The sequence below is a fragment of the Pristis pectinata genome, chromosome 3 (assembly GCF_009764475.1).
Source record: "Pristis pectinata isolate sPriPec2 chromosome 3, sPriPec2.1.pri, whole genome shotgun sequence".
NCBI lineage: Eukaryota > Metazoa > Chordata > Chondrichthyes > Rhinopristiformes > Pristidae > Pristis > Pristis pectinata.
The window spans coordinates 69,767,574-69,792,235 of NC_067407.1; the positions used below are offsets into that span (position 1 = coordinate 69,767,574).

Genomic DNA, 24,662 nt, shown 5'->3' on the forward strand with positions numbered 1-24,662 from the left:
CTGTTTTCATAAGGCATGCCCCCCAATCCAGGTAACATCCTTGTAAATCTCTTCTGCACCCTTTCTATGGCTTCCACATCCTTCCTGTAGTGAGGTGACCAGAACCGAGCACAGTACTCCAAGTGGGGTCTGACCAAGGTCCTATATAGCTGCAACATTACCTCTCGGCTCCTAAATTCAATTCCACAATTGATGAAGGACAATACACCGTATATGCCTTCTTAACCACAGAGTGAACCTGTGCAGCTGCTTTGAGCGTCCTATGGACTCGGACCGCAGGATCCCTCTGATCCTCCACACTGCCAAGAATCTTACCATTAATACTATATTCTGCCATCATATCTGACTACCAAAATGAACCACTTCACACTTATCTAGGTTGAACTCCCCATTTAAGCTTTCAAAGGTACTGCATTCACTGTGGCCTTTATGGTGATTATCCAAGCTAAGCTTGAGTTTTTTTAAAAAAAAGCCATTTAGTAAGATGCAAGGGTTTGATTTAGTTCTCAGGGAAATAATTTTAACAGTTCAGCGAATAGGTTTAGGCTTCTCATCTGCACTACACACTGAAAAGTTGCACATTTCTGCTCCAATAACTATAAAAGTTGCACATTTCTGCTCCCTAACTATTCAAAACTATGGAACTAATAACTAATGAAACATTTTAAAAATATACTTAGTAATTCTGAAAATTCAATTCTGCATAAATTAATTCACCATTTACATTGTAATGAGATAGCAGAGGTTTGATTACATGAATAACTAAAATCATTCACAGCATTAAGAAGAGTTAAATTAATTATAGGACTGAGCAAACTTGTGGCGTTCACTTAATTCCTTACAAGTTTTAAATGCAAGGCTCTTGTCTGTGAAAGCTGCTTTTTCAATGACTCCATTAGGGGTTAGGAATACTGCCAAAATGATTTTTTTTAAAAATTTGCTCAATGAGGTCGCACCAATTTAAAAAAAATTCTGCAAAGAGTTAGAAAGTCAGGAATATTCATTTTCACACTAGATGTACATTTATAACATTTGCATTAAGTAGCATTTTCTTTAAAATATCTTCCATATCAAAATTGGAGTTATAACAAACAGGTTTTTGTTTCGTGCAATCAACATGGGAAGCTCCTGTTTTTGGACATGCAGAGAAACATGACTGCTCATGCAGCTCATCTTGATCTTCACTTTTAACCTGTTGCAACTGTACAAAACATTGGTTAGACCACATCATGTACAGTTCTGGTTGCCACCCTACAGGAAGGATGTGGTAGCAATAGAAAGAGTACAGAAGAGATTCACCAGGATCTTGCCTGGAATGCAGGGCTGTAGTTATAAAGAGAGATTGAACAGGCTAGGTTCATTCTCACTGGAATGTAGGAGACTGAGAGGTGATCTTAGAGGTTTATAAAATTACGAGCGACATTGATGGTCAATCTTTTTTCCCCAGGGCAGAGAAGTTTAGAACTAGAAGGCACAAGTTTAATGTGAGAGGGGAGAAATTTAAAGGAGATCTGAGGGGCAAGTTTTTCCCCACATAGAGGATGGTGTTTATCTGGAACAAGATGCCAGAGGAGATATTAAAAGGATAGGTACTTGGATAGGAAAGGCACAAAGGGATATGGGCCTAATGCAGGCAAACAGGATTAGCATAGACATGCATCACAGTCTGCATTAATGAGGTGAGCTGAAAGGGCGTGTTTCCCTGCTGTACAATTCTATGATCATCACGTTCAAGAGAACCATTTCTCTAGCACACCAAACCAGCACCCTCTCATGAGCATAAGTAGCCTTTAAGCAAAAGCACCTACAAATGAACAACTATTGTCATTGGCTGTAAAAGATCTACAACTACTTGATTTTTTTTTACATTTGCTATCATACCTGTCGTCCATCCAGCTCAATTTGGAAGTTTTTAGCTGATTCTTGCGTCACTCTTCCGCCAAAATCCAACTGGTAGACTTGTGTTGCCTCATTCCACAGTGGCTGCTTGTTAGCCATTACATACACAAACCCTTGATTGCCCAGTTTCCCGTCCTCTTTATCATTTGCTCTTCGACATTTCAGCTCATCTGTTTCATTTGCTGTCCTTAGGTTTCTCTTAGTTTTCCAAACCTTTTTGGTGCTCTGGCTCTGATTCATGAGCTCATCTCCACTAATGAATAACTCTGGCTCACTTTCTGAACTGTCTTGAAACTCACTCATTTTATTCAGCTTCTTGGATTTCAGCTGATCCTTTTGGCTTTTGATTTTTTTCTTTTCTCTTCCTAGTCTTGGGCTAGAAATAAGAGAGTTGAAGTCTGTGAGTGCCTTTGCTTCTTTTTTCATCTTCCCTTCAGTTACCGCTTGCATGTTTGTTTCCTCTGGCCTACTGTCTAACCGTTTACGACTTTTCTTGTTGCATTTATCAGTTCGCTGGGGCACAGGAGATTCTGTCAGAGAGAGAACCTCTTGGAAATTGTCTGCTGTTTCCACAATCACTTCAGTTCCTGTATGATCCTGCAGCTCTGCTGGAAATGGAGGCATTCCAGATTTCTCAACAAGTAAGTGTGGCTTTGAGTTCAAAGTCCCTTGTGAGCTATGCATTGGAGAACAAGCGCTGTAGGCATTCCACTGGTGCAATGCAAGCTGGGGGAGTTGTAAACTAGAAAATGTGTTACTGGTTGGATACATTGGTGGCAATGGACAACAGGTAATGTTAGCTGGATAACCAGATTGGACAACTACTGAAGGGTCTTGTTGTGGATATGGTGGTGGGCCTATAGCTTCTGGGGGAGGAAATGCTGCCTGAAAGGCTGCAATAGGAGATGCAGTGTAACTTATAGGATATGGTAAAGTCAGTCCATAGTTTGATTGGAAAGCAACTGTTGGACTGGTAGGAGATTTAATAGGAACAAATGATACATGTGACATCTCCACATGAGATTGCTCCAGGATGAGAGGTGGTGGCTTATGACTCCCTGTTGCTGAAATCGGAGTTGGTCTTTCCTGTGGGATCCAAATCTCCTCACTCCCTGCTGGGTCCCACTGATATGGAGGTGGCCGCTTCATGCTCATTGTGATATCATTACTTAATGAAATATGCCGAATGGATTTCTCAATTTGGCAAGGCTGCAAAATGGACTCGTCCTCAGTGAAAGCATTATTAATGTATTCTGTTCTATCATGACAGCTGTCTGGAGGGCTCAGCAGATTATAAGATGACTGAGAAGAGAGTGGCGATGTACTAGACGAGTGTACAATTACAGTGCTGTGCTGAGAGCCAGTTCCAGTAGGTAGTTCCTGTCTAACAATGTTACCATTGTTGCTTCCATTGCTGATACATTGACTGCAGGTATAGAGAGCAGGGGGAGATCGGAGTGTGTTTTGTTGGTACTGTGCAGACACTGAAGAGTTGTTTTTTGGTTTATGACCGTGTTGAACAACCCTTTGGGATTCTAGAAGCTGAGACACCTTTATTGTGGCATCTTTGCTATTTCTTCGCAACGGCATCTGTAGTGTATTACTGTCAATACGGTGCCTTCTAATAGTTGCATCAGGATAAGGTGGTGGATCCCCACTTGGAATAACACAGTGAGCCACATTTAGCCTATTGAGTGTCCCATATACCTGCTGTACTTTCTTTGCATCTGCTGAAGGCAAGCGTAATGATGACTGCCCTGGGCCTGGAAGGGTGTACATGTTTTGGTTGCTCATTATTCTCACACGAGGCCTGCACACTTCTTCTACGTTCCCACTGCTGTCAAACGTTGTGATTCTTTCATAACCTAGTGGGGTTTGCAGGTGTCCAGTAGGAAAGAGAGAAAAATCTGCTTTTTTCAGACAGATATCCATTGATGGAGCAGTGACAGGAATGGCTGCAGAAGCCGTGGTAGTTCCTGGATATGGAGGAGGTGGATGTGCGTTTATTTTAGCTAACTGAACTTCGGGAGTTGTACAGAATACCATTGCATCGCTTTCTACCAATTGTGGCACTGTTCGTAAGGGTTTGATTTTTTGTGTGTGTTCAGGCTCCCTTTCAACATGCTCCACAGAAGGAATTTGCACCATCCCTGAGATCTGCTGTGATCCACCAGTCATACGGCCTGCTTCCAGACTTCCAAAGATAACTTGTCCTGGATTAGAATACCTATTGGGAATTGCATACTGGCTGGAGCTGTCCAAAGTATGTTCCACTGCTCCTGCAACGGCAGTTTGATTGGTTAATACATCCAGCTGCACATTCTGATTGGCTAGTAATGATTGGACAAGACCTATACTTTGAGTAGGGGACATTGCTTGTGCAGAACTATGGATGGGTGCAATGGGAATATTAACAGTGCAAGGTGGGTTGTTTTCAGGAGCTCCAGATGTTCCATTCACTGTGGGAGTAGAGGAGAAGAAAGAAAGCAATTAAAAACAAGCCAAGTACTTGCCATACCCCAAAATAAAGTGTATTTTTTCTAATTTTGCAATGACCTTAAACTGGTATTTCAGCTGCTCTGTACAGTTTGCAATTTTAAGAGGAGATGTTTTAGTTGGACTTGCATGAACTTCTTAAAAATTATCCTGAGGACGTGAAAGGCACTATAAAAGTGAATGTTAATCTTCCTTCACCAAAAAATTTAACCTGTATGTTGCTGTAGGACTCATTGTAAACATTTGGTCCATAAAGTAACAAATTATTGCAACTACTACTAAATCTATCAGAGGAAAGCTGAAAACAAATTTGCTGCAAAAAGCTCTGAAAATGAAAGTTAAAATGAAACCTCTGCAGCTTCAAAAGCTTACAGTAAATCTGTACGAAACATAACAATTCAATTCAAGACAATATTATAGATCTCCATTCACATTATATAACAAGTAAAATTATAATTTAAATGTGCAAATAAGTCAAAAGCTTTAACAGAGTTTTATCATACAGATTCACGACTCAAAAGGAATAAAACCTTCATTAAAATAGTCTTTCACATAAATTGCAGATCAGAAATTTTTATCGTATATCTGTAAATGCAATGAACTTTGCTTTATTTTTCTAGTTTTTGGTCCTTGGCATTTCCAACAGCTCTCAAAAGAAAATGGCGAAGATTCAGAACATCCCCAGCTGACCAAACTCGGGTCAAAAGCCTAAAACAAATCTCATTGGGCCACTTGGAAACTTCTTCATATTGTTCCTTACAGGCACTGATGGCCTGACCTGTTATATCTCACCTGTGCTGAAAATCATTCACCGGCAAAAATGTAATCCTGCATTGAAACTTCACCGATCACATACAGCACACCAAAATAAAATTAAGATATATTACTTTGGATGATTCATGGACCAAGTGAAAAATTTGTTTACAGAGAGCCCTTAGTAAGATGCAACTGGTAAACAGAAGGGAATTAAAAAAAATAAGACAAGGGGTACAAGAAAAGGTTAAGAAGCAATATTAAATTGAGTCTGATTATTTTATGACTTTTAAACAGTTTAGCTAAGAAAAAGCACTGGGCTGATTAAGGATCAAAGAAATGCTTCAAGTACAAAAAGAGGTCATGACTAAAGCATTAAGTACTTTTCATCTGTCTTCACAAAAAGATGTGGATGATGTTAGGGTTACAGTGAAGTAGAACAGTCCATGCATTCTGCTAAGGCACGGTGTGTTTTAGTTCCTATAGTGTATTGATATTGATAAGTGGGTGGTTTCATTTTAAATAATTACTTAATTTAGTTTTACTGGGAGTTTTTTTTAAACTTGTAATTTTCCCTTGCAGGAGGAAATACAAAATGCTAAACAAATAGCTTGCAAAGCATTTAGGTAATCAGATAGGGCAAGTTGACCAAAGTCAGCTGACCCAGAACACAGAATACAAGTTTGTGGGTTCTGCACAAGGTCTGGCAAAAGTATATATCAGCACGGTGTGTACAGGCGGTCGAGTGGGGACTTTGGTTAGGTAGTGGCAACAGTGCAGCATTACACTGAATTACATAACTACATTAAGGCAGGGTGAGTGATATGTTGCAGTTGTTGGAAACCATTGGGATCCACGGCAAATCACATCTGCAGCAAGTGTCTGCAGCTGAAGGAATACAACTCAAAACTGACGATTGGAGTCTGAGATTTGGTCAGTGTGATGGATTTGGGAAAGGGTAAAAGCCAACTGGGCACTTTGTTGCAGGAGGTATTCACACCCAAACAACTGGTCTGTCAAGAGGGACAGGAGGGTGAGACTACAAGTGAGCAGGGATGAGGATCCAGAAAGTAGCAATGGGGCAGCCTCCGTCTTTGCAGATCCAATAGGCAGGCAGCATCAATGGGAGCAAAGACTGAGGTGAAAAAGCAAATAGAGCACAGCAACATGGTACAGGAAACGATTCCAGTAAGGGGAGAGGAAACAAACATTGTAATGATTGAGTACAGTATAGTAAGAGGAATAGAACAGTCTGCAGCTGTCAGTTTATGTTGCCCACTGGTGTGAAGGTTAAGGATACCTTCTTGGGGCTGAAGTGGGAGAGCAAAGACCCACAAGGATAAGTTGAGGAAGGAGGTTCTTCGAGGAAGAATAAATAGCTAGGTACCAGGAGATCGGCTAAGACCCAGATTTGTTGCTTTACAAATGGACTGTCATATTGACTGACGACTCTAATTAGACAAGCAAGCTACCTAAAATTAAATAAAGTCAAAGATAGTGGGTACGAAGGGGAGAACATTGAGATAGAGGGAGTATATAGGATCAGAGAAAGGAAGCCAGAGCTTTTTAGTGTACCCAAAGCCACACATGAAATTCTGAAATGAGGAAAAAAAAACCCAGAGGGACCAGATTTGTTAGCGAATATTAGTTTCTTCTTTTGAATTAGAGCTAAATTATGTTAAAGATCTAAAGGCATTTACTTTAAACAAAATACTGATCAGATTCAAAATGGTGATTAATTTTTTTGATTTTAAGCCATAACTGAGCACCTGATACCTGTTGCTTGCATTTCTTGTGTTGCACTGACTTCAAGACACAAAATGTGCCCTGGAGGAACCATGTGTTTAGGTTTTGGATCTAATAATAGGCAATTAAGCAAGTGTAATAAATGAACTGAGTTAAAGGTACCCCAGGAAGTCATGATCATAGCACAACAGAATTTTGTTCTCAGTCCAAGAGGGAGAAACACATCAAAAACAGCTGAAGGGAATTACAATGGAATGAGGATAGAGTTCTCCAAGGTAGATTGGGCTGATGGATTAGCAAGACAGGCAGGAGCAATGGTGAGATAATTTAAGGAGCGATCTCATGACACTCAGCAAAAATACATCCCAGTGAGCAAAGAACCAACCATGGCTAACCAAAGGAGTTAAGGAGGGTATTAAGTTGAAAGAGAAATTTGTAAGGAATCAAAAAAGGGGCAGTGGATCCAGACTGAGATAAGTTCAGAATCCAGCAAAGGATGACAAAAAAGATAACAGGTACAGTAAACTGCGAGAGCAAACGAGTGAGGAATATAAACACAGACAAAGTACATAGAAAGGTAGAGTGAGGTCCAAGTTAATATTGGCCCCCTAGAGAAGTTGGGGAAATGATATAGGGAACAAGGAAATGGCAGAGGGGTTATAGATACTTTGCACCAGTCCTTGCATTAGAAGATACAATGAACACCTCATTAATACTGAATAATGCTGTGGAGAAATTAAATAGCATCACCATCGCTACATATATAGTATTAAGCAAACTAATGGGTTTAAAGGCTGATAAATCTCCTAGCCTGATTGGCTTGTATCCTAGAATCCTAAAATAATGGCTACAAAGACAGTGATTTGATTTGATTTAAGCTTGAATCACCTAGGTATAGAAAACTACAGACCAATTGCATGTAAATGGAATTAGTGTACATAGTACAAAGGGCAGCATGGACATGGTCAGCTGAAGGGCCTATTCTGTGCTGTATGACTCTGGGACTCAATGACTCTTTCAATGAGGTCATGTCTCATTCTTCTAAACTCTAGTCAATACAACTTTTCCTTTGTGTACCCGTTTCTCATCGTAACTGTAAACCCATAGCTATCAGCTCTGATTCAGACATTGGGATGTCAAAGGCTCCTGAAGTGTTGTACCGAGAAAATGCCATGCTGGAAGTCTGCCTTTTCTACACTGCAACATTAACCCTATTTCAAAAGAATATAGGCTCCAAAACACTTTGAAATGCTCTGATGCTCCATTAAACTGGCAGGTTTTATTTCATTTGGTGCCCTGGATTTCTGGGCAGCAAGCATCACTTGGTTTATCAGGGTTCACAGCTGGTGCAGAGTGCTATAAGACCATAAGACATAGGAGCAGAATTAGGCCATTAGGCCCATGAAGTCTGTTCTGCCATTCGATCATGGCTGATTTATTTTTTCCCTCTCAACACCGTTCTCCTGCCTTCTCCCCATAACCTTTGACACCCTTACTAATCAAGAATCTATCAACCTCTGCTTTAAATACACAAAATGATTTGGCCTCCACAGCCGTCTGTAGCAATGAATTCCACAGATTCACCACCCTCTGCCTAAAGAATTCCTCCTCATCTCTGTTCTAAAGGGACACCCTTCTATTCTGAAGTTGTGCCCTCTGGTCTAAGACTCCCCCACCACTGGAAACATACTCTCCTTGTCCACCCTATCCAGGCCTTTCAATATTCAGTAGGTTTCAATGAGATCCCCCCTCATCCTTCTAAACTCCAGCAAGCACAGGCCCAAAGCCATCAAATGCTCCTCACACATTAACCCTTTCATTCCTGGGTCATTCTTGTAAACCTCCTCTAGACCCTCTCCAATGTGGTCTGACCAATGCCTTATAGAGCCTCAGCATTACATCCTCTCTTTTATATTTTAGTCCTCTTGAAATGAATGCTAACATTGCATTTGCCTTCCTTACTACTGACTCAACCTGCAAGTTAACCTTTAGAGAATCCTGCACCAGAACTCCCAAGTCCCTTTGCACATCCGATTTCTGAATTCGCTCCCTGTTAGGAAAATAGCCTACGTCTTTATTCCTTCTACCAAAGTGCATGACTGTACACTTCCCTATGATGTATTCCATCTGCCACTTCTTTGCCTATTCTCCCAACCTGTCCAAGTTCTTCTGTAGACTCCGATTCCTCAACACTACCTGCCCCTCCACCTATCTTTGTATCATCAGCAAACTTGGCCACAAGGCCATCAATTCCATCATCCAGATCATTAACATACAATATGAAAAGTAGCGGACCCAATACCAACCTCTGCAGAAAACCACTAGTCACTGGCAGACAACCAGAAAGGGCCCTCTTTATTCCCTTTAGCCGAACATGCAAAGGAATGGAGTTAAACTGCTTATGGGGAGACTCACTGCATAAAGGACAAGCTGCTACACCATTGCAGGTATAAAAGTTGAATAAATACAGATCTCATTAAGACTGTTTGCCAGTGGGCAATTATCAAATGGATAGAAGCAGCTCATTGCTTAATGTTTAATACAGACTCATCATGGCAGATGAAAAACATATGAATAAGCTGTAGTTAGAGGGGTAGACGGGTATGAGGAGGGAATTTAGGACAGAGACAGAACCTAGTGGACAAAACCCACAACCATGAGAACTGAGGACCAACACTCAAAAGGCAGGCCCCTGAAACAGGAACTCAGGGGAAAGAGTAGCAATGGGATTGATCACCTCTGTGTGGCATTCTACTGTAATCTGTTTCCTGTTAGTTATGTGCCAAATGTTAAATAAAAATCAGGTTTAACAATCCAGGAGTTGGGGACCATGCATACAGGGCTCTGGGACTCCCTCTTCAAATGGAAAGAAAGAGCAAGCATGGAACAGGAAGTATAAACTGGGAGGGGACAAACCTCAATGGGATGAGAGGGGGATTTTGGTTAATTGGTTTATTATTGTCACATGTACTGAGGTACAGTGAAAAACCTGTCTTGCATACTGGTCATACAGATCAATTCATTACACAGTGCATTACATTGATGGAAAAGGATTGGACAGGTCCATGGGTTAGGGTCCTGAATTGGAGCAGGGACAATTTTGGGGGAATTAGGTAGGATCTAGCAGAAGTTGACTGAGTGAGCCTGTTTGAAGGGAAGGGAAAGAGTAGGTCCCCTTAGAGATCAGCAGAGCCACCTATGTCTTGAGCCACAGGAGATGGGTGGAATTTTTAATGAATATTTCTGCTCCATGTTTAGTGAGGAGACAATCATAGTTGCTCAAGAGATAAGGGATGTTTTGGAGAACATTCATATTACCAGGGAGGAGGTATTTGCAGCCTTACAATGCATTAAGGTGGATAAATCCCCAGCATCCTAAGACTTTGTAGGAGGCCAGAGGAGAAATTGTGGAGGCCCTTGTGGAGCTTTTTGTTAAATCATCAGCCACTGGTGAAGTTCCCGAAGACTGGAAGTTGGCTAATGTTGTTCTGTTGTTTAAGAAATGTAGCAAGGCCAAGCCAGGGAAATACAAGCTGATCAGCCTGACATCAGTAATGGGGAAGCTACTGGAGGGAATTCTAAGGGACAGGATCCACCAGCATTTAGATAGACAGAGTCTGATTAGGAATCAGCATGGCCTTGTCTGTGGAAAGTCGTGCTTGACGAACCTTTTAGAGTTTTTTTTTGAAGAGGTAATCAGAAAGGTAAATGAGGGTAGAGCAGTGGATGTTGTCCATTTGGACTTTAGCAAGGCCTTTGACAAAGTCCTGCAAGGTAGGTCCCATGGAATCCAGGGAGAGCAAGTTAGGTGAATTCAAAATTGGGTCAGAGGTAGGAAGCAGAGTGTGGTGGTTGAAGGTTGTTTCCTGGAATGCAGGCCAGTGACTAGTGGTGTGCTGCAGGGGTCAGTGTTGGGACCTTGTTATTCATTATTTATATAAATGTTTTAGATGCGAATGCACAAGGCTTGATCAGTAAATTTGCGGATGACACGAAATTAGGAGGTGTTGTTGACAGTGAAGAAGGTTATTGTAGATTACAGGGGGATCTTGATCAGTTAGGGAAGTGGGCCGAGAAGTGGCAAATGGATTTCAATACAGATGTATGAGGTGATGCATTTTGGAAAGTCAAACCAGCGTAGGACTTGTACTATGAATGGTAGAATACTAGAGAGTGTAATGGAATAGAGAGACCAAGGAATGTAAGTGCATAGTTCATTGAAAGTGGTATCAAAGGTAAACAGGATGGTAAAAAAGGCATTTAGCATGCTGGCCTTCATCAGTCAGGGCACTGAGTATAGGAATTGGAACATTATGTTGCAGTTGTACAAGTCACTGGTGAGGCCGCACTTGGGAGTACTTCGTACAGTTTTGGTCACCCTGTTATAGGAAAGAGCGCAGAAAAGATTTACAAGGATGTTCCCAGGACTAGAGGGCCCAAGTTATAGGGAGAGGTTGGTCAGGCCAGGTCTTTATTGCTTGGAGCGTAGGAGAACGAGGGGTGATCTCAGAGGTTTATAAAATCATGAGGGGGCATAGGTAAGGTAGATGATAGTAGTCTTTTCCCCAGGATAGAGGAGTCCAAAACTAGGGGGCATAGACTTGGGGTGAGAGGGGAAAGATGTACAAAAAAAGGACTTGAGGGGCAACTTCTTCACAGAGTGTGGTGAATATATGGAACGAGCTGCCAGAGGAATTGGTTGAAGCAGGTACAATAGTATTATTTAGGCACTTGGACAGGTACATGCAGGGTTGGGGCTTAGAGGAATATGGGCGGAACACAGGAAATTGGGCACCATGGTCGACGTGGACTCATCCATGCTGTATTGCTATATGACTCCAAGGTATAACAATAACAGAATGCAGAATAATATGTTACAGTTATAGAGAAAGTGCAGTGCAGTGCAGGTAGACAATAAGGTCATAACGAGGTAGATTGTGAGGTCAAGAGTCCAGGATGGAATGGAAAAAAAACTGTAAAACAATGGGCGACCTTTAAGGAGATGTTTCAGGTACATTCCCACAATAGGGAAGGATAGAAAGAACCAAAGCCAGAGTTCATGTCAAGGGAGATAAAGGTTATGATGGAACAATAAAAGGGTGTTTGAAGAGAGGACCAGGCTAAATATGTGTTGAGAGGGGAAGTGAAGAAGAAAGGAAGACTGACAAGATCAGACTCTAAGAGCAACACAGAAGTCAACATAAAAGGGAATCCAATTTTTTTCTACCAGCACGTAAATAGGTAGTGGTAGTTAGAGGCAGGGTAGGACCCATTAGAAACACAGCAAGCAAGTTATGCTTAGAAGCACGCGGCAAAATTAGAATACATTGAGTACAATGCATCTGTGTTTTATTAAGGATGAAGATGCTGACAAAACATTGATTGAAGTGGAGAGGATGAAGGTCTTGAATGGGGTGAAAACTGAAAAGGCTGGATGTGCTGGATAGGCTGACTTTTCAAGTTTCATCTCATCCACTAGAGTGGATAATCTGCCAGGTCTGGGTGGCTTGAATCCCAAGTGGCCAAGGGAAATGACGTTGGAGATAGTGGAACGGCTTGGGTACCTTTTAAAAGTCACTGAAATAACTAGCCATTTAGAAAAGATGAATGCAATCAAACCTAGTTAACATGGTTTTACGAAAGGCAAATCATGTTAGACATATTTGCTAGACTTTTGAGTATATAACAAGCAAAGTCAATAGAAGGGACTCTGCAAATGTGGTGTATTTGGATTTCCAGAAGGCATTCAATAAGATGCCACATAAAAGGCTGGTGTACAACATATGAGCTCATGGCATTTAGAGGAAGTTTGAGTATGGACTGAAGACCAATTATTGGTTTGGTTTATTTTTATTGTCACATGTACTAAGGTACAGCAAAAAACTTTGTTTTGCATGCCATTCATGCAGATCATTTCATCACATCAGTGCATTGACGTAGTACAAGGGAAAACAATAACAGAATGCAGAATAGTGTTACAGAGAAAGTGCAGTGCAGATAGAAGACAAAATAGGGACAGAGAATACATTCTAAAAGCAAAAATTAGATGTAGCAGTTTGCATTTTAAAGGAAAAAAATGAGTTTTACTGAAAATAAAGTATACATAATAGATCAGTTGTGTGCAATATCTTCCTTATTCTACTGTATCTGTGGAACATCTAACAAAAGTAATATTGTCAGGTTTGAAATGCAACCGGACAGAAGGAGCAGGACCCAGTCCTCGCTTACAATCATCAGCAGACTTCAAGATTCATGGAATTTTCACCAAAATATTCAAGGGATAAAACAAGTTGCAACCCTTATTAGTTTACACATCTTGTATGAATCCAGGAATGGACTCACCTGCAAGATCATCCTCATCTTCACTGAAAACGCTGGGATTAAACACAGACATGTTGATCAAGTCCATTGACAGCTTGCGCACTTCTGGTAGGTAGATGGTCATTTGTCTGGGCTGAAGATGGAGCAGGCTGGTTTTATAGATTACTGAGAATGACAGGATATATTGATGTAAATCACGTGTACCACATACTTTTAAATGATCAGCATACAGCATAAATTAAACTGAAGCTAAATTTAATTAACTCAATAGTTACATAGCAACTGGGAAAGAAGAACCAAATGAAGTAGGAAGTGAGAGCATGATGGAAGAATATTATGTGAGATGATTACTTTTCATACCAGGAACTTATATTCACACATAATAAGAATGAACAAACCCCTCAGAAAAGAAACTGTATGTTATGTCACTGCTTCATCCCTTCAAAATATCCTAAGTGTTATGCTGTGCTGTAGTCCTCATTTGCATTCATCAACACATGTACTATTCTGAAATAGGGATTAATGTTTCTTTGGTTTCTTAAACCCAAAGAGGGTCCAAATCATTCCCCAACCTAGTGCACTTCACATTAAAAACACCTACATTACTCTTGCCCTGCAATGCACATTCCTTCCTTTCATGGAAGATCTAGTGCATCTTGTGCAGTCTTATCTGCTTTATTCTGTTAAAAATATGAATTGATCCGAAAGTTGATTAACAATTCAGAATTAATAACATTAAAAGATCTGTATTAGATACCAATATCTGTTAGCCAGGTAAGTAGGACATTTTAACACTTTGTGAAAATCATTTATTGTAACCAAGTTAAGAAAGGATTAATTCCAGTAGGAGTTGGTTTTAAAGTTGTCCCTTTAATATTAATTTATGCTAGAAAATAGAATACACTAAACAATCCAGCGGTTTTTATTTGACATTGTTGAAGAAATTAGCAAGTTTGTGAACTTGCTAATTGCTAAATGTCAAAGCAAATTTGTGAAGCTTGTGTCATTTAATGCTCCTAAAGGTTACACCCTGTTTGATGACTATCTGGCACCACTTAGCAAGCAGCAAATGCAACTGTTCTATTTCACAAATATGGATCAATGAACTGAATGATATTATTGTGAAATCAGACTCTTTTCCACAGAGCCTATTTTAAATGTTATGGTAATTATCAATTTTAAATTCATATGTTAAAATTGATAATTACCACAGAGAATCTGACTAACTTAAAGATGGTCCTTCTTGCGAAGCTTTGGTTCTGAGTAATAAGGATTAATAAGAGATCGTGTGATTAAAGATCCCCTAGCAGGTAGTGACCAAAATATAAAATTTCAGATGCACTTTGAACACCTAAGACCAAAACCCGCATCTTCATCTTAAATAAGGACAACTTTAATGATATGAAACTGGAGTCGTCTACAGTGGACTGGGAAAATTAGCAAGAGTCATGTTAGTATATGAGCAGTGGTAGATATTCAAACAGCTGGTCCACAACAATCAGAAGGAATTTATCCCAATTAGAAAGAGGGATTCCATGAGAAAGAGGCACAGTCTGCAGTTAACAAAGGAGGTCAAGAATAGTGTTAACTTGAAAAGTAGGGCATATGAAGAGGCAATGGCTAGTGGTAGGCCAGAGGATTTGGAAGATTTTAGGATCTAGCAGCAAAAGACTGAAAGCTCAAATTTGAGTTTGAGAGAAAAGTTGCATTTAATATCATGTAATATCAAAACATCCAGAAATAATGTGTATGGATATACCTATAGGAAGGTAGTGGCTTAGGTTGGTGTGGGACCTCCAGAGAACAAGGCTGGTGAATAACAGGAAAGAAAGAATGGCAGATTTGTTAAATAAATTTTTGCATCAGTCTTCACCATTGAGATGGGTTTATTTCAAGTAACAGGGAGGAAACTGTAAAAGCCCCAGTCATGAAGGATAAAGTACTAGAGAAAGTCACGGGGCTAAAGGCAGATAAATCGCCAGGACTGATGACCTGAACCCAAGGATTTTAAAGGAAGTGGCTGCAGAAAAAGTAGCCCCATTGGTTGAAATCTTTCAAAACTCACTAAATTCATGGAAGGTACCAGAAGATTGGAAAACAAGCCAGCGTGACTCCCTTGTTCAAAAAGAGAGGAAGACAGAGGCAGGGAACCATAGGCCAGTTAATTGAACATCTATTGATGGCAAGGTGCTATAGTCAATAACCAGAGGAAATAACTATACTCAGCTTAAGTCATAAATCAAACCTAATCAAGATAGTTTTATGGAAGTTAAATCACATTTACTGGAATTCTTTGGAGATATCACAGGGAGAGTTACTTGAGGGGAACCAGTGGGTGTAGTGTCTTTAGATTTCCAAAAGGCATTTGACAAGATGCCACACAAGAGGCTGGTGCATAAATTAGGAGCCCAAGGTACAGGTGACCCCACGTTACGGCCATTCAGGTAACGGAAGTTCACCCTTACAAAATTCACAAATCATGACCTAAAAATTTGAGATATGGAATAAAATTTACTTTCATGGAACTTATGTTGGGAAAATAAACAATTAGTTTTTTTTCAACTCGCGTTTCTTGACGCAGGCGCAGATGACACAGCTTCGTGTTACAGAAAATTGCTATAGACCGCTTTCTAGGAACACAGCCCCCCATTAACGCGGGGATCATTGTACTGGAGGAAGTGTGTTAGTATGGATTGAAAACTGGCTGTCACTGGCTGTGGTCCTTTTCAGGCTAGAGGGAAGTAACTCGTGTCAATTATTTACTATTTATATTAATGACCTGGAAGAAAGAACGAAATGCAAGGTTTCCAAGTTTCCCGATGAAATGAAAATAGGTACAGGGCATGTTGGGATGAGGACATTGTGATTCTGCAATGAGTCATAAATAGAATATGTTGGTTGTGCCACACTTGGAATACTGTGTGCAGTTCTGATCACCACATGATAGAAAGGATGTGGTTGCACCAGAAAGAGTGCAGAAGAGATGCACCAGAATGTTGAGTGGAACGGAGGACTTTGGTTACAAGGAGACATTGGATAGGCTGGATCATACTCATTGGAGCGCAGGATGCTGAGGGGTGACCTCAGAAGATTTTAAAATTATGAGGGGCATAGACAGAGTTCATAGTCACAGCCTTTTACCAAGGGTAGGGGAGACTAAAACCAGGATACAAGTTGAAGGTGAGGGGGGAAATATCTAAAGGATATCAAGGGGCAAGTTTTTCACACAACAGGTGGTGGATATATGGAACAAGCTGATAGAGGAGGTGGTAGAGGCAGGTGCTATCACAGCATTTGGATAGGTACATGGACAGGAAAGGAATAGAGTGAAATCGGCCAAAGGCAGGAAAATGGGATAAGTGTAGATGGGCATCTCAGTAGGCATGGACGAGTCGGGCTGAAGGGCCTCTTTCTGTGCTGTACGACCCTGTGAAATAGTTACAGCAGCAAGATGGCATGTTGGCATATACTGAAAACAGGTAGAAGTTTAAAAGAGGGGAGGTTTTGTTACACTTGTACAGGGTGTTAGTGAGGCCACACCTGGAATACAATGCACAGTTTTGGTCCCTTACCTAAAAAAAGGATGCAGTAACATTGGGGATATGCCAAAGGAGATTCACCAGGCTAATTGTGGAATGAGAAAGTTGTCCTTCCAAGAGAGGCCGGACAGTTTGGGTTTGTATTTCTTGGAGTTCAGAAGAATGGGGTGACCCTATTCAAATGTATAAGATTTTGAGGGGCATTGACAGGGTAGATGTTGAGATGTTTCCACAATCAGAATCAGATTTATCATCAATGACATTTATGTGAAATGTGTTGTTTTGTGGCAGCAATACAGTGCAAAGACAACAATCTATAAATTACAAAAATAAATAAATAGTGTAAAAAAAAAAAGGAATAATGAGGCAGTGTTCATGGATCATTCAGAAATCTGATGGCAGAGGGAAAGAAGCTGTTCCTGAATCGTTGAGTTTGGGTCTTCAGACAAATGGGGAAGTCATGAACAGGGGAACATAGACATAAAATAAGGGACTGGTCATTTAAAGCTGAGGTGTGTAGAAATTTCTTCTCTCAGAGGGTGGTGAATCTCTGAAATTCTCTACCCCCAAGGGTGGTGAAGGCCACATCAGACATATTTAAGGTGGAGATAGATAAATATTTGAAAGGTCGAGGAACTGTGGATTATGGGGATCTGGCACAGAAGAGGAGTTGAGGCCGGTGTAGATCAACCATGATCAAACTGAAGGGTGGAACAGGCTTGAGGGTCCTGGTGCCCTACTTCTGCACTTATTTTCTTGTTTTTGTGATTAGTTGATGTTATTAGTCAAAGTCCAACACGTAAACCTACCACACCTGATAAGAGATAAAGATTGCCCAAATTCTCCTGGTTATTTGAAGTCAAGTATGCTGTTACCTGGGAACAAAAATCTGCTGCATCAGCTAAAAGTATAAGGCGTTTTAGTACTGTGTTCTCTTCGAGCATGAACTTTGATTTGTATGGAATTCTAGTGAGATACGGATGATAGTGATAAAATTAAATAGCTATTTTAAGAGGGGCATGGCAGGGCAGGTGCTGTATTGCAGCAGGAGGACATGGAAGCTGATGGAAACCATTGGGATCCATGGCAATCAGATTAGCAAAAAGTGAATGCATCTGATGGACTTGCACTCAGACCTGATGAGATGGAATCAGATTTGGACACTGTAAAGCATCAGGGAGAGGGAAGTTACCTGGATACTTTGTTCCAGAAGGCAGTCACATCCCTTACATTAAGTGCTGTACAATTGGTCTGTTAAGAAGGACAGGAGGGTTGTGACTACAATTGAGGCTAACATGGGGATCCAGAAAGTAGTGTTGCAGGAGCTTCAGCCCTTGCACTTGCCCAAAGGGTCAGAGGATGTTGTAGCCTGTTGGATGAGAGCAGAGGTGGATGAGCATACTGACCACAGCACTGTGGAAAAAGGCTCCTATCAAATTGGGGGGAATGAAAAGGAATGTAGTGGCAATAAGGGAGAACATAATTAGGACGGTAAACATTGTTTTCATTAGCTGCTTAATCATCCAGCATGGTTCAAGACTGGACATGGTAGAACTGCAAAGTTTTGATTCGATTTGTTGGTCAGTGGTGAGGTCACTCCAATTTCTGTTGCATGTTGATTTTACTGTCTAGATTGACCCGCGTTAATCCCCTGGCTTTATAGTGATGGTACAGTGAGGGAGTACCAGGCCATGACATAACAGATTGTGGTGGTACACATTTCTGTTGCTGCTGGTGGTCTACAGCTCCTCATAGATGTACAGCTTTGAGCTCCCAGATCTGTTCCAAGCCTATCCCATGCAGCACAAATGTAGTGTTACACAACACAATGTGGAGGATGTCCTTAGTATGACAACATTTGGTCTCCACAAGGACTGTGGTGTGGTCACTTCCATCAATACTGCCATGATCAGATGCATTTGTCACAGGTGGCCTGACAGGGATGAAGTCAAGTAGATTCATCCCTCTTGTTGATTCACTCACTACCTGCCACAGACCTTGTCCAGCAGCTATGTCCTTTAAAACCTTTAATGCTGGATATTTCAGGTTCCCAGTATCAGAATTAATATGCTGTTTGACAAATGTGAACTTGTTCCTAGGCAGGGTATTAATTTTTGATTTCCTACCTGCACCAAGATTACTTGGCAGAAATGAAGCCAATCCTACAATTTTGAACTTCGTCCCCCAAATGTTGGATGTGACCTGAGCAAGATAGTTGTGCTGAAACAAACAATTACATTTTCTTTTTAAAATATCAAAAACACGGGTTTACAATATCATCCAAATTTATTCATATGGCGAGTAGATTGCATTAAATAAATTAATCTCAATTTTACATTGTTGGGATAAGGTAGGACCTTGTAACTAACTTATTCTTACAATCTAGAAGCAGTCATTGATCTTCATTCTGGACAATGGATAATGTTCACTCCCCCAATAAACATCCACCATATTAAAATGCATCCCAAAAATGTAAGACATTGGAAGATTAGCAATTTATTGTTCAAATTTTCCATTCTTTCTCGGCTCTCCTGCACAGAACACAAGTATCAACTAAAAATTTAATAATTCAGTCAATCTGCACTACTCACTTCACTTTAGTATCAAACAAGAATTCTAGTAAAGAATCAAACATATAACTTCATACCTGTGTGATATCTTCTAAAGGAAATTCTTTTCGAGTTAAGCTTGGGGAACTGATAGAAGGTTTCCTAATTGGCAATCGTGGAGACTTTGATATCTCCTGGCTAGCTCGAGAAAGTTTGGGTGATTTTCTAGCATCAAGATTAATTCTGATGAAAAATGCACATGATTAGCATGAAGTTATAATATCTTTAGCCTACTGGAGCTAATTTTAGCAGACCAACTGCTGCCTTGGCAGTTAGAATCAAATAGCACCTCTGACCAAATGCTAAAAAGAACATTTCTTTTATATATAGTATAAGGAGCTGAAGCATTCATTAAGTATATTTTCATAGCATCATAGAAAATTTACCACATAGGCAGCCATTTGGCTCATCATGTTCATGCCAGTCAAAAAGAAACTACCCAGTCTAATCCCACCCTCCACACTGGGTGCCTAAACCTGCAGGTCACAGCTCACCAAGTACACATCCAAATACAGTTTAAGTGTGAAGAGAGTCTACCACCCTTACAGGCAGTGGGTTCCAGACCCCCACCAACCCCTGGGTGAAAAAGATTTGCCTCATTGCCTCTCTACTCCTACCAATTTTAAATCTAAGCTCTCTGATTTATAACCTCTTTGATTAATCCTTCCCATCTAAACCCCTCAATTTTATACATCTCAGTTAAATCTCCCCTCAGCCTCCTCTCAGTTCCAAAGGAAAATTAAAACATCCTGATAGCTACAATTTTCCAGTCTTGGCAACACCCTCATAAATCTCCTCTGCACACTCTTGATCTATTACATCTTTCCTGTAAAGTGAACTGCATGCGTACTCAAGCTGTAGTCTAACTAGTATTCTAGCACAGCTTCTGTACTCCTATTTTCTCTGCCTTGGCTAATAAAGGAAAGTATTCAGTTAGGACCTTTTAACCACTTTCTTAACCTGTCCTGCTACTTTTAAGAATGTACTAGACTCCAGGGTCCAATTGGTATCTTGATATCTTCCCATTTATTATATAAACTCTTCTGTCAAAAATTCCATTTCTAAGCACCAACACCATCCTTGTCTATGGCCATTAACTAAGACTGAACCAGATATTCTGCTACCTGTGCATTCTTCTTGATTATGCTCAGCTTCATATTCTCAACAACAACAAGGCTGCCTTATTAAATCACCAGTATCAGACAACCCCTCATCCACTTTCTAGATTCAGCCATTCCAATCCTCTGATAGCCTCCCATCTGGCATCCTCCTCAAAGCTTTCATCCAAGACTGTGTTGCACCCAGACATCTCCCCCAAAACATCATTCACCCATCATCACTGGAAACACCAGCTCCTGGTCCAGCAAAGTCTCCATTTAAAAAAGAAACTCACTCATTCTCCCCCAAAGCTGCCCATGGCCTCACCCTTCCCCATAAACACCTTTCCACTCCTGGCTTCTAGCAATTCCCTGAGTTCATTGACATTGCATTACTGCCCTGGCTACAAGCTCAAATTCCTTAAACCTTTTATGCCCCTCTCCTCCCCTATGGTTCTCTCTTAAACCTTTATCTTTGACCAAGCTTTTACATACCTGTCCCACTATTAATTACATGACTAGTGTCAACTTCTAATTAATGCTTCTGTGAAACATCTTGGGACCTTTTACTAAATTACAGGTTCTGCATAATGAACTTGGAAAATTACTGTGGAAAACTACTGCATTTTTTAAATTCAAAGAAGTAGTCCAATTTAATTAGTGATAAGCACCAAAGGCATCAAGAAAGCATAACCAAGTGGGATAAAAAAAATTCTCTAGAAACACAATATCAGAAAAGTGCTCACATCATCAAATATTTTATAACTCAACGGGCTGTGTACCTGGGTAATTTGGGGGACTTGCTTGCTCGAGATATCTTCGGAGATTTCTTGCCAACCCAGTCATCACTGAGTTCTATATCACTGGAGTCAGAACAATTACAGCTGTCAATTACATTTGAAATCAAGTTGTTGCCAAAGGTTTCATCTAGTAAAATCAAGAGAAAGGACAATTAAAAGCTTGCTGAAATCCTGAGTAACTCTGAGTATAGTTAAGAAATAATGTTTTGTCTTGCATGAGGTAATATATATATAATCTGAGAAAATGGTGACCAAAACAGTTATGGCTTGACTTAGCGATGCATATACTATATAATACATGCTTGGCTGCAGCAGAAAAGTCCAGCTAAAAACTTATTTTTACGGTTGAGGAGTATAGGAAGTGAAGGAATAGAAAATTTGATTACAATCTAATGTGGTCCACATACAAGGGGCACCTAGACGTCAAAAGGCAAATTATTCAAATGGTAACCCTCAGATGCAGGTTATTTGTTTCATAAAAGAAAGAAAAGTCTTAAGATGCTGCAGCAAAATTATTCCTTCATCATTTATATCATATTTGAACAGTTTAAAATGCAAGAAATAGAAGCCAGAACTTTAAAAGGCAGAGTGAATGAAGAACAAATTCAAGCTGAGTTAGTTATTACCATCAAGTTATTACCAAAAGTGCTTAAAGCACTTTTGCAACATTATAAGCCAACTGTTTAAACCAAATTGTCAGTTTAAGTCCACTTAAAGAAAGGGCTATCCACTAATTTCACCAGCAGTAATCTCTAGAATGTAGTTTCATCAAGTAGGAAACTGAACTACACCCCAGATTCAGGTCTGAATTTGGGTCTGTCAGGATGCCCACAAGAGTCATACAGGCAATTTTTTTTATCAGTGACGACTGGGTTCAAAACAACACATGTCAGGACAAAAATCAGGAAGAGAAGACTGCATATCTTTAACAACTGCACATCTATTTAAATGCAAGGATTAAGTCCAATGTCTAATACTAGAGGGCATGCATTTAAGGTGAGGGGGGAAAGTTCAAAAGAGATGTGCAGGGCAAATTTTCTTTAAAACAGTGGTTGATGCCTGAAGTGCGCTGCCAGGGGCGATGGTGGAGGTAGATATGATAGAGGGGTTTAAAAGGCTCATGAATATGCAGAGAATGGAGGGATATGGACCATGTGCAGGCAGAAGAAATTAGGTGTCATCAGCTTAATTAGTTTGGCACAACACCATGGGCCAAAGGGCCTGTTCCTGTGCTTACTGTTCTATGTTCTATGATTTTACAGTCCCATTTTCTCCCGGCAACCTGACCAGATTTCTGCTGATCCCAGCTCCTGCAGTACTGACAAATCTATCCAAGTAATTGACCCTCACATTTAAGGAATATTAGCTTTAGAATACTGAAAGGCAGGACAAAAAGTTAGAAATTAGGACAACTTTACATTACCCTGCAAGCTTACAAAAAATATGGAAAAGCATACTTGTTGTTTTGACATAATGATTGCAAATGATGCAAACACAAAACTGGATAGAGGCATAGATGGTGTAACAGTGGAATTTGGAACAGCAAATCATTTGTCTGCTACAATCCTGTTTATCTCACAGATTTATTGAAGCTTAGCGTCTACCTCAGTTATTTCTACAGATTTATTTAAACCTAGTGAGCATCACCACCTGCTGGTCAAAATTCATATCACTGAAACCAACTGACCAATACTACTGAGAGAGAATATAACTGACTGGTCAGTTATTACCAGTTGAATTAATTTATGAACTTAATACTTTGCTTTGGGTTTCTACTAAATTCTAACCATCTGTAGGAAGACAAATAAACAGTGACCAGGATTGAAAATTAAACCAGAAAAGTATTATGAAAGAGTCTTTTGCATAATCATGGAGCTGGCTAAGTAAAATAGCAAAGGCCTGCTATTAACTAAATGTTTCAATGGTCAAAATACAAGATGAACAACAAATCTTCAGAACAGTCCTCCTGAAAAATGAATAAATGGGTAATTTGATCAATGTCCTAAGCATTAAATATCACTGAAACTTTCCTTCTAAGCCAGATGAAACTTCAGCAAGTGCAAATCAAACTCAAGGACGCATGGATTCTGCAGATTCTGAAACTAGCTTCAAAATTAAATCCAAACCCACATTCTGCAAGTACTGTTCAATGTTTTAAGTGCCAACTACCAATTCTGGGATACCCATTCATTGAACAGACTCTTAACATACAGTTGAATACAAATAAAGCACCTTCCATCATGTCTTTTTAAATCGTATTCTCTGGGAGTTTAGGATGATGTTCTTTAAACAATGCTCATTTAATAGCTTTAAGAAAAAAAAGAGTAGGCCATCCAGCGCTTTGAGCTTCATCCATCATTCATCAAGATCATGGCTGATCTTCTACCTGCACTATTCCCACAATCCTTTGATTCTTTTAATATAAAAAAATCCATTAACAGAGAAATACAGTTAATGTTTCAGGTTTAAGACCCTTCATCAGAACTGAGGAAAAAACTAACTTGTTTTCTCTTATGTTGTAGATAGGAGTGGGGGAGGGATGAAGATATTGTCACTTCCCCGGCTCCATCCTGTAACTCCATCACGCATTCACACTGACCAAAACCATAGAACCATACAGCACAAAACAGGCCCTTCGGCCCACCATGTTGTGCCGTCCATCAAACCACCCTCACACTATCTAACCCTTTCCTCCCGCGTATCCCTCTATCTCACATTCCTCCATATGCCTATCCAACTGTCACGAACCAGCAACAAAAGAAACACACTGAGCATGATTTAGTGTTTAAAAACTATTTTATTAATTACTACTTATGATACTACGTAAAATAAAAGTAAAAATGTTAGTATGTTAGAATTCAAAAATGTTAAACCTCGAACGTTAACCCCAAAACTGAACTCGTCGTGTGTGTGTGTGTGACAAAGTCCCAAACTCCAAGTTCCGGAATGGTTCTTAAAGTTCAGTTCCGCAAGCCATAAGGTGAAACATGAGCAAGGGCTTCTTCAACAAGCACCGTTGTCAGAAGATAAGATGTAGATGTAGGGAAACAGAGAGAGTAAGTACGAAATCCAAATGTTCCATGATGGAACCCAAATGACACTTCAGTGTTTACTCGGTAGTGACTTCCTCACCCCGAAAAGCATCCGAATCGTGGTCGTCCACACACAAATACCTGTTTCCTTCTACAGGTCAGCAACAAAGTGAACTCCACCGGATTACTTCCAACTTCCATACATGGATTTCAGCGGCAAACACAGTTATTGTTTCTCATCCATCGAGAGAGAACACTAGCAGGCTGGTGTCTCTCTCCCTTCTCTCTCTCTTCTTCTTCTTCTTCTTCTTCTGACTTCTTCAACAACGTCATTACATCCTTTATCTTCTATTGACGTAAGCACGCCCCA

At 40.2% G+C, this 24,662-nt stretch overlaps 1 protein-coding gene across 1 annotated transcript in view; it reads right to left on the reverse strand.

The window, feature by feature from the left end:
- Positions 1-24,662, reverse strand: part of tulp4a (TUB like protein 4a) — a 178,179-nt gene that overhangs the window by 36,551 nt on the left and 116,966 nt on the right. Inside the window, 5 exon segments of the mRNA XM_052011964.1 lie at positions 1,882-4,358; positions 13,237-13,380; positions 18,881-18,974; positions 19,402-19,546; positions 21,243-21,387. Of these exon segments, the coding sequence (XP_051867924.1) occupies positions 1,882-4,358; positions 13,237-13,380; positions 18,881-18,974; positions 19,402-19,546; positions 21,243-21,387 (3,005 nt within the window).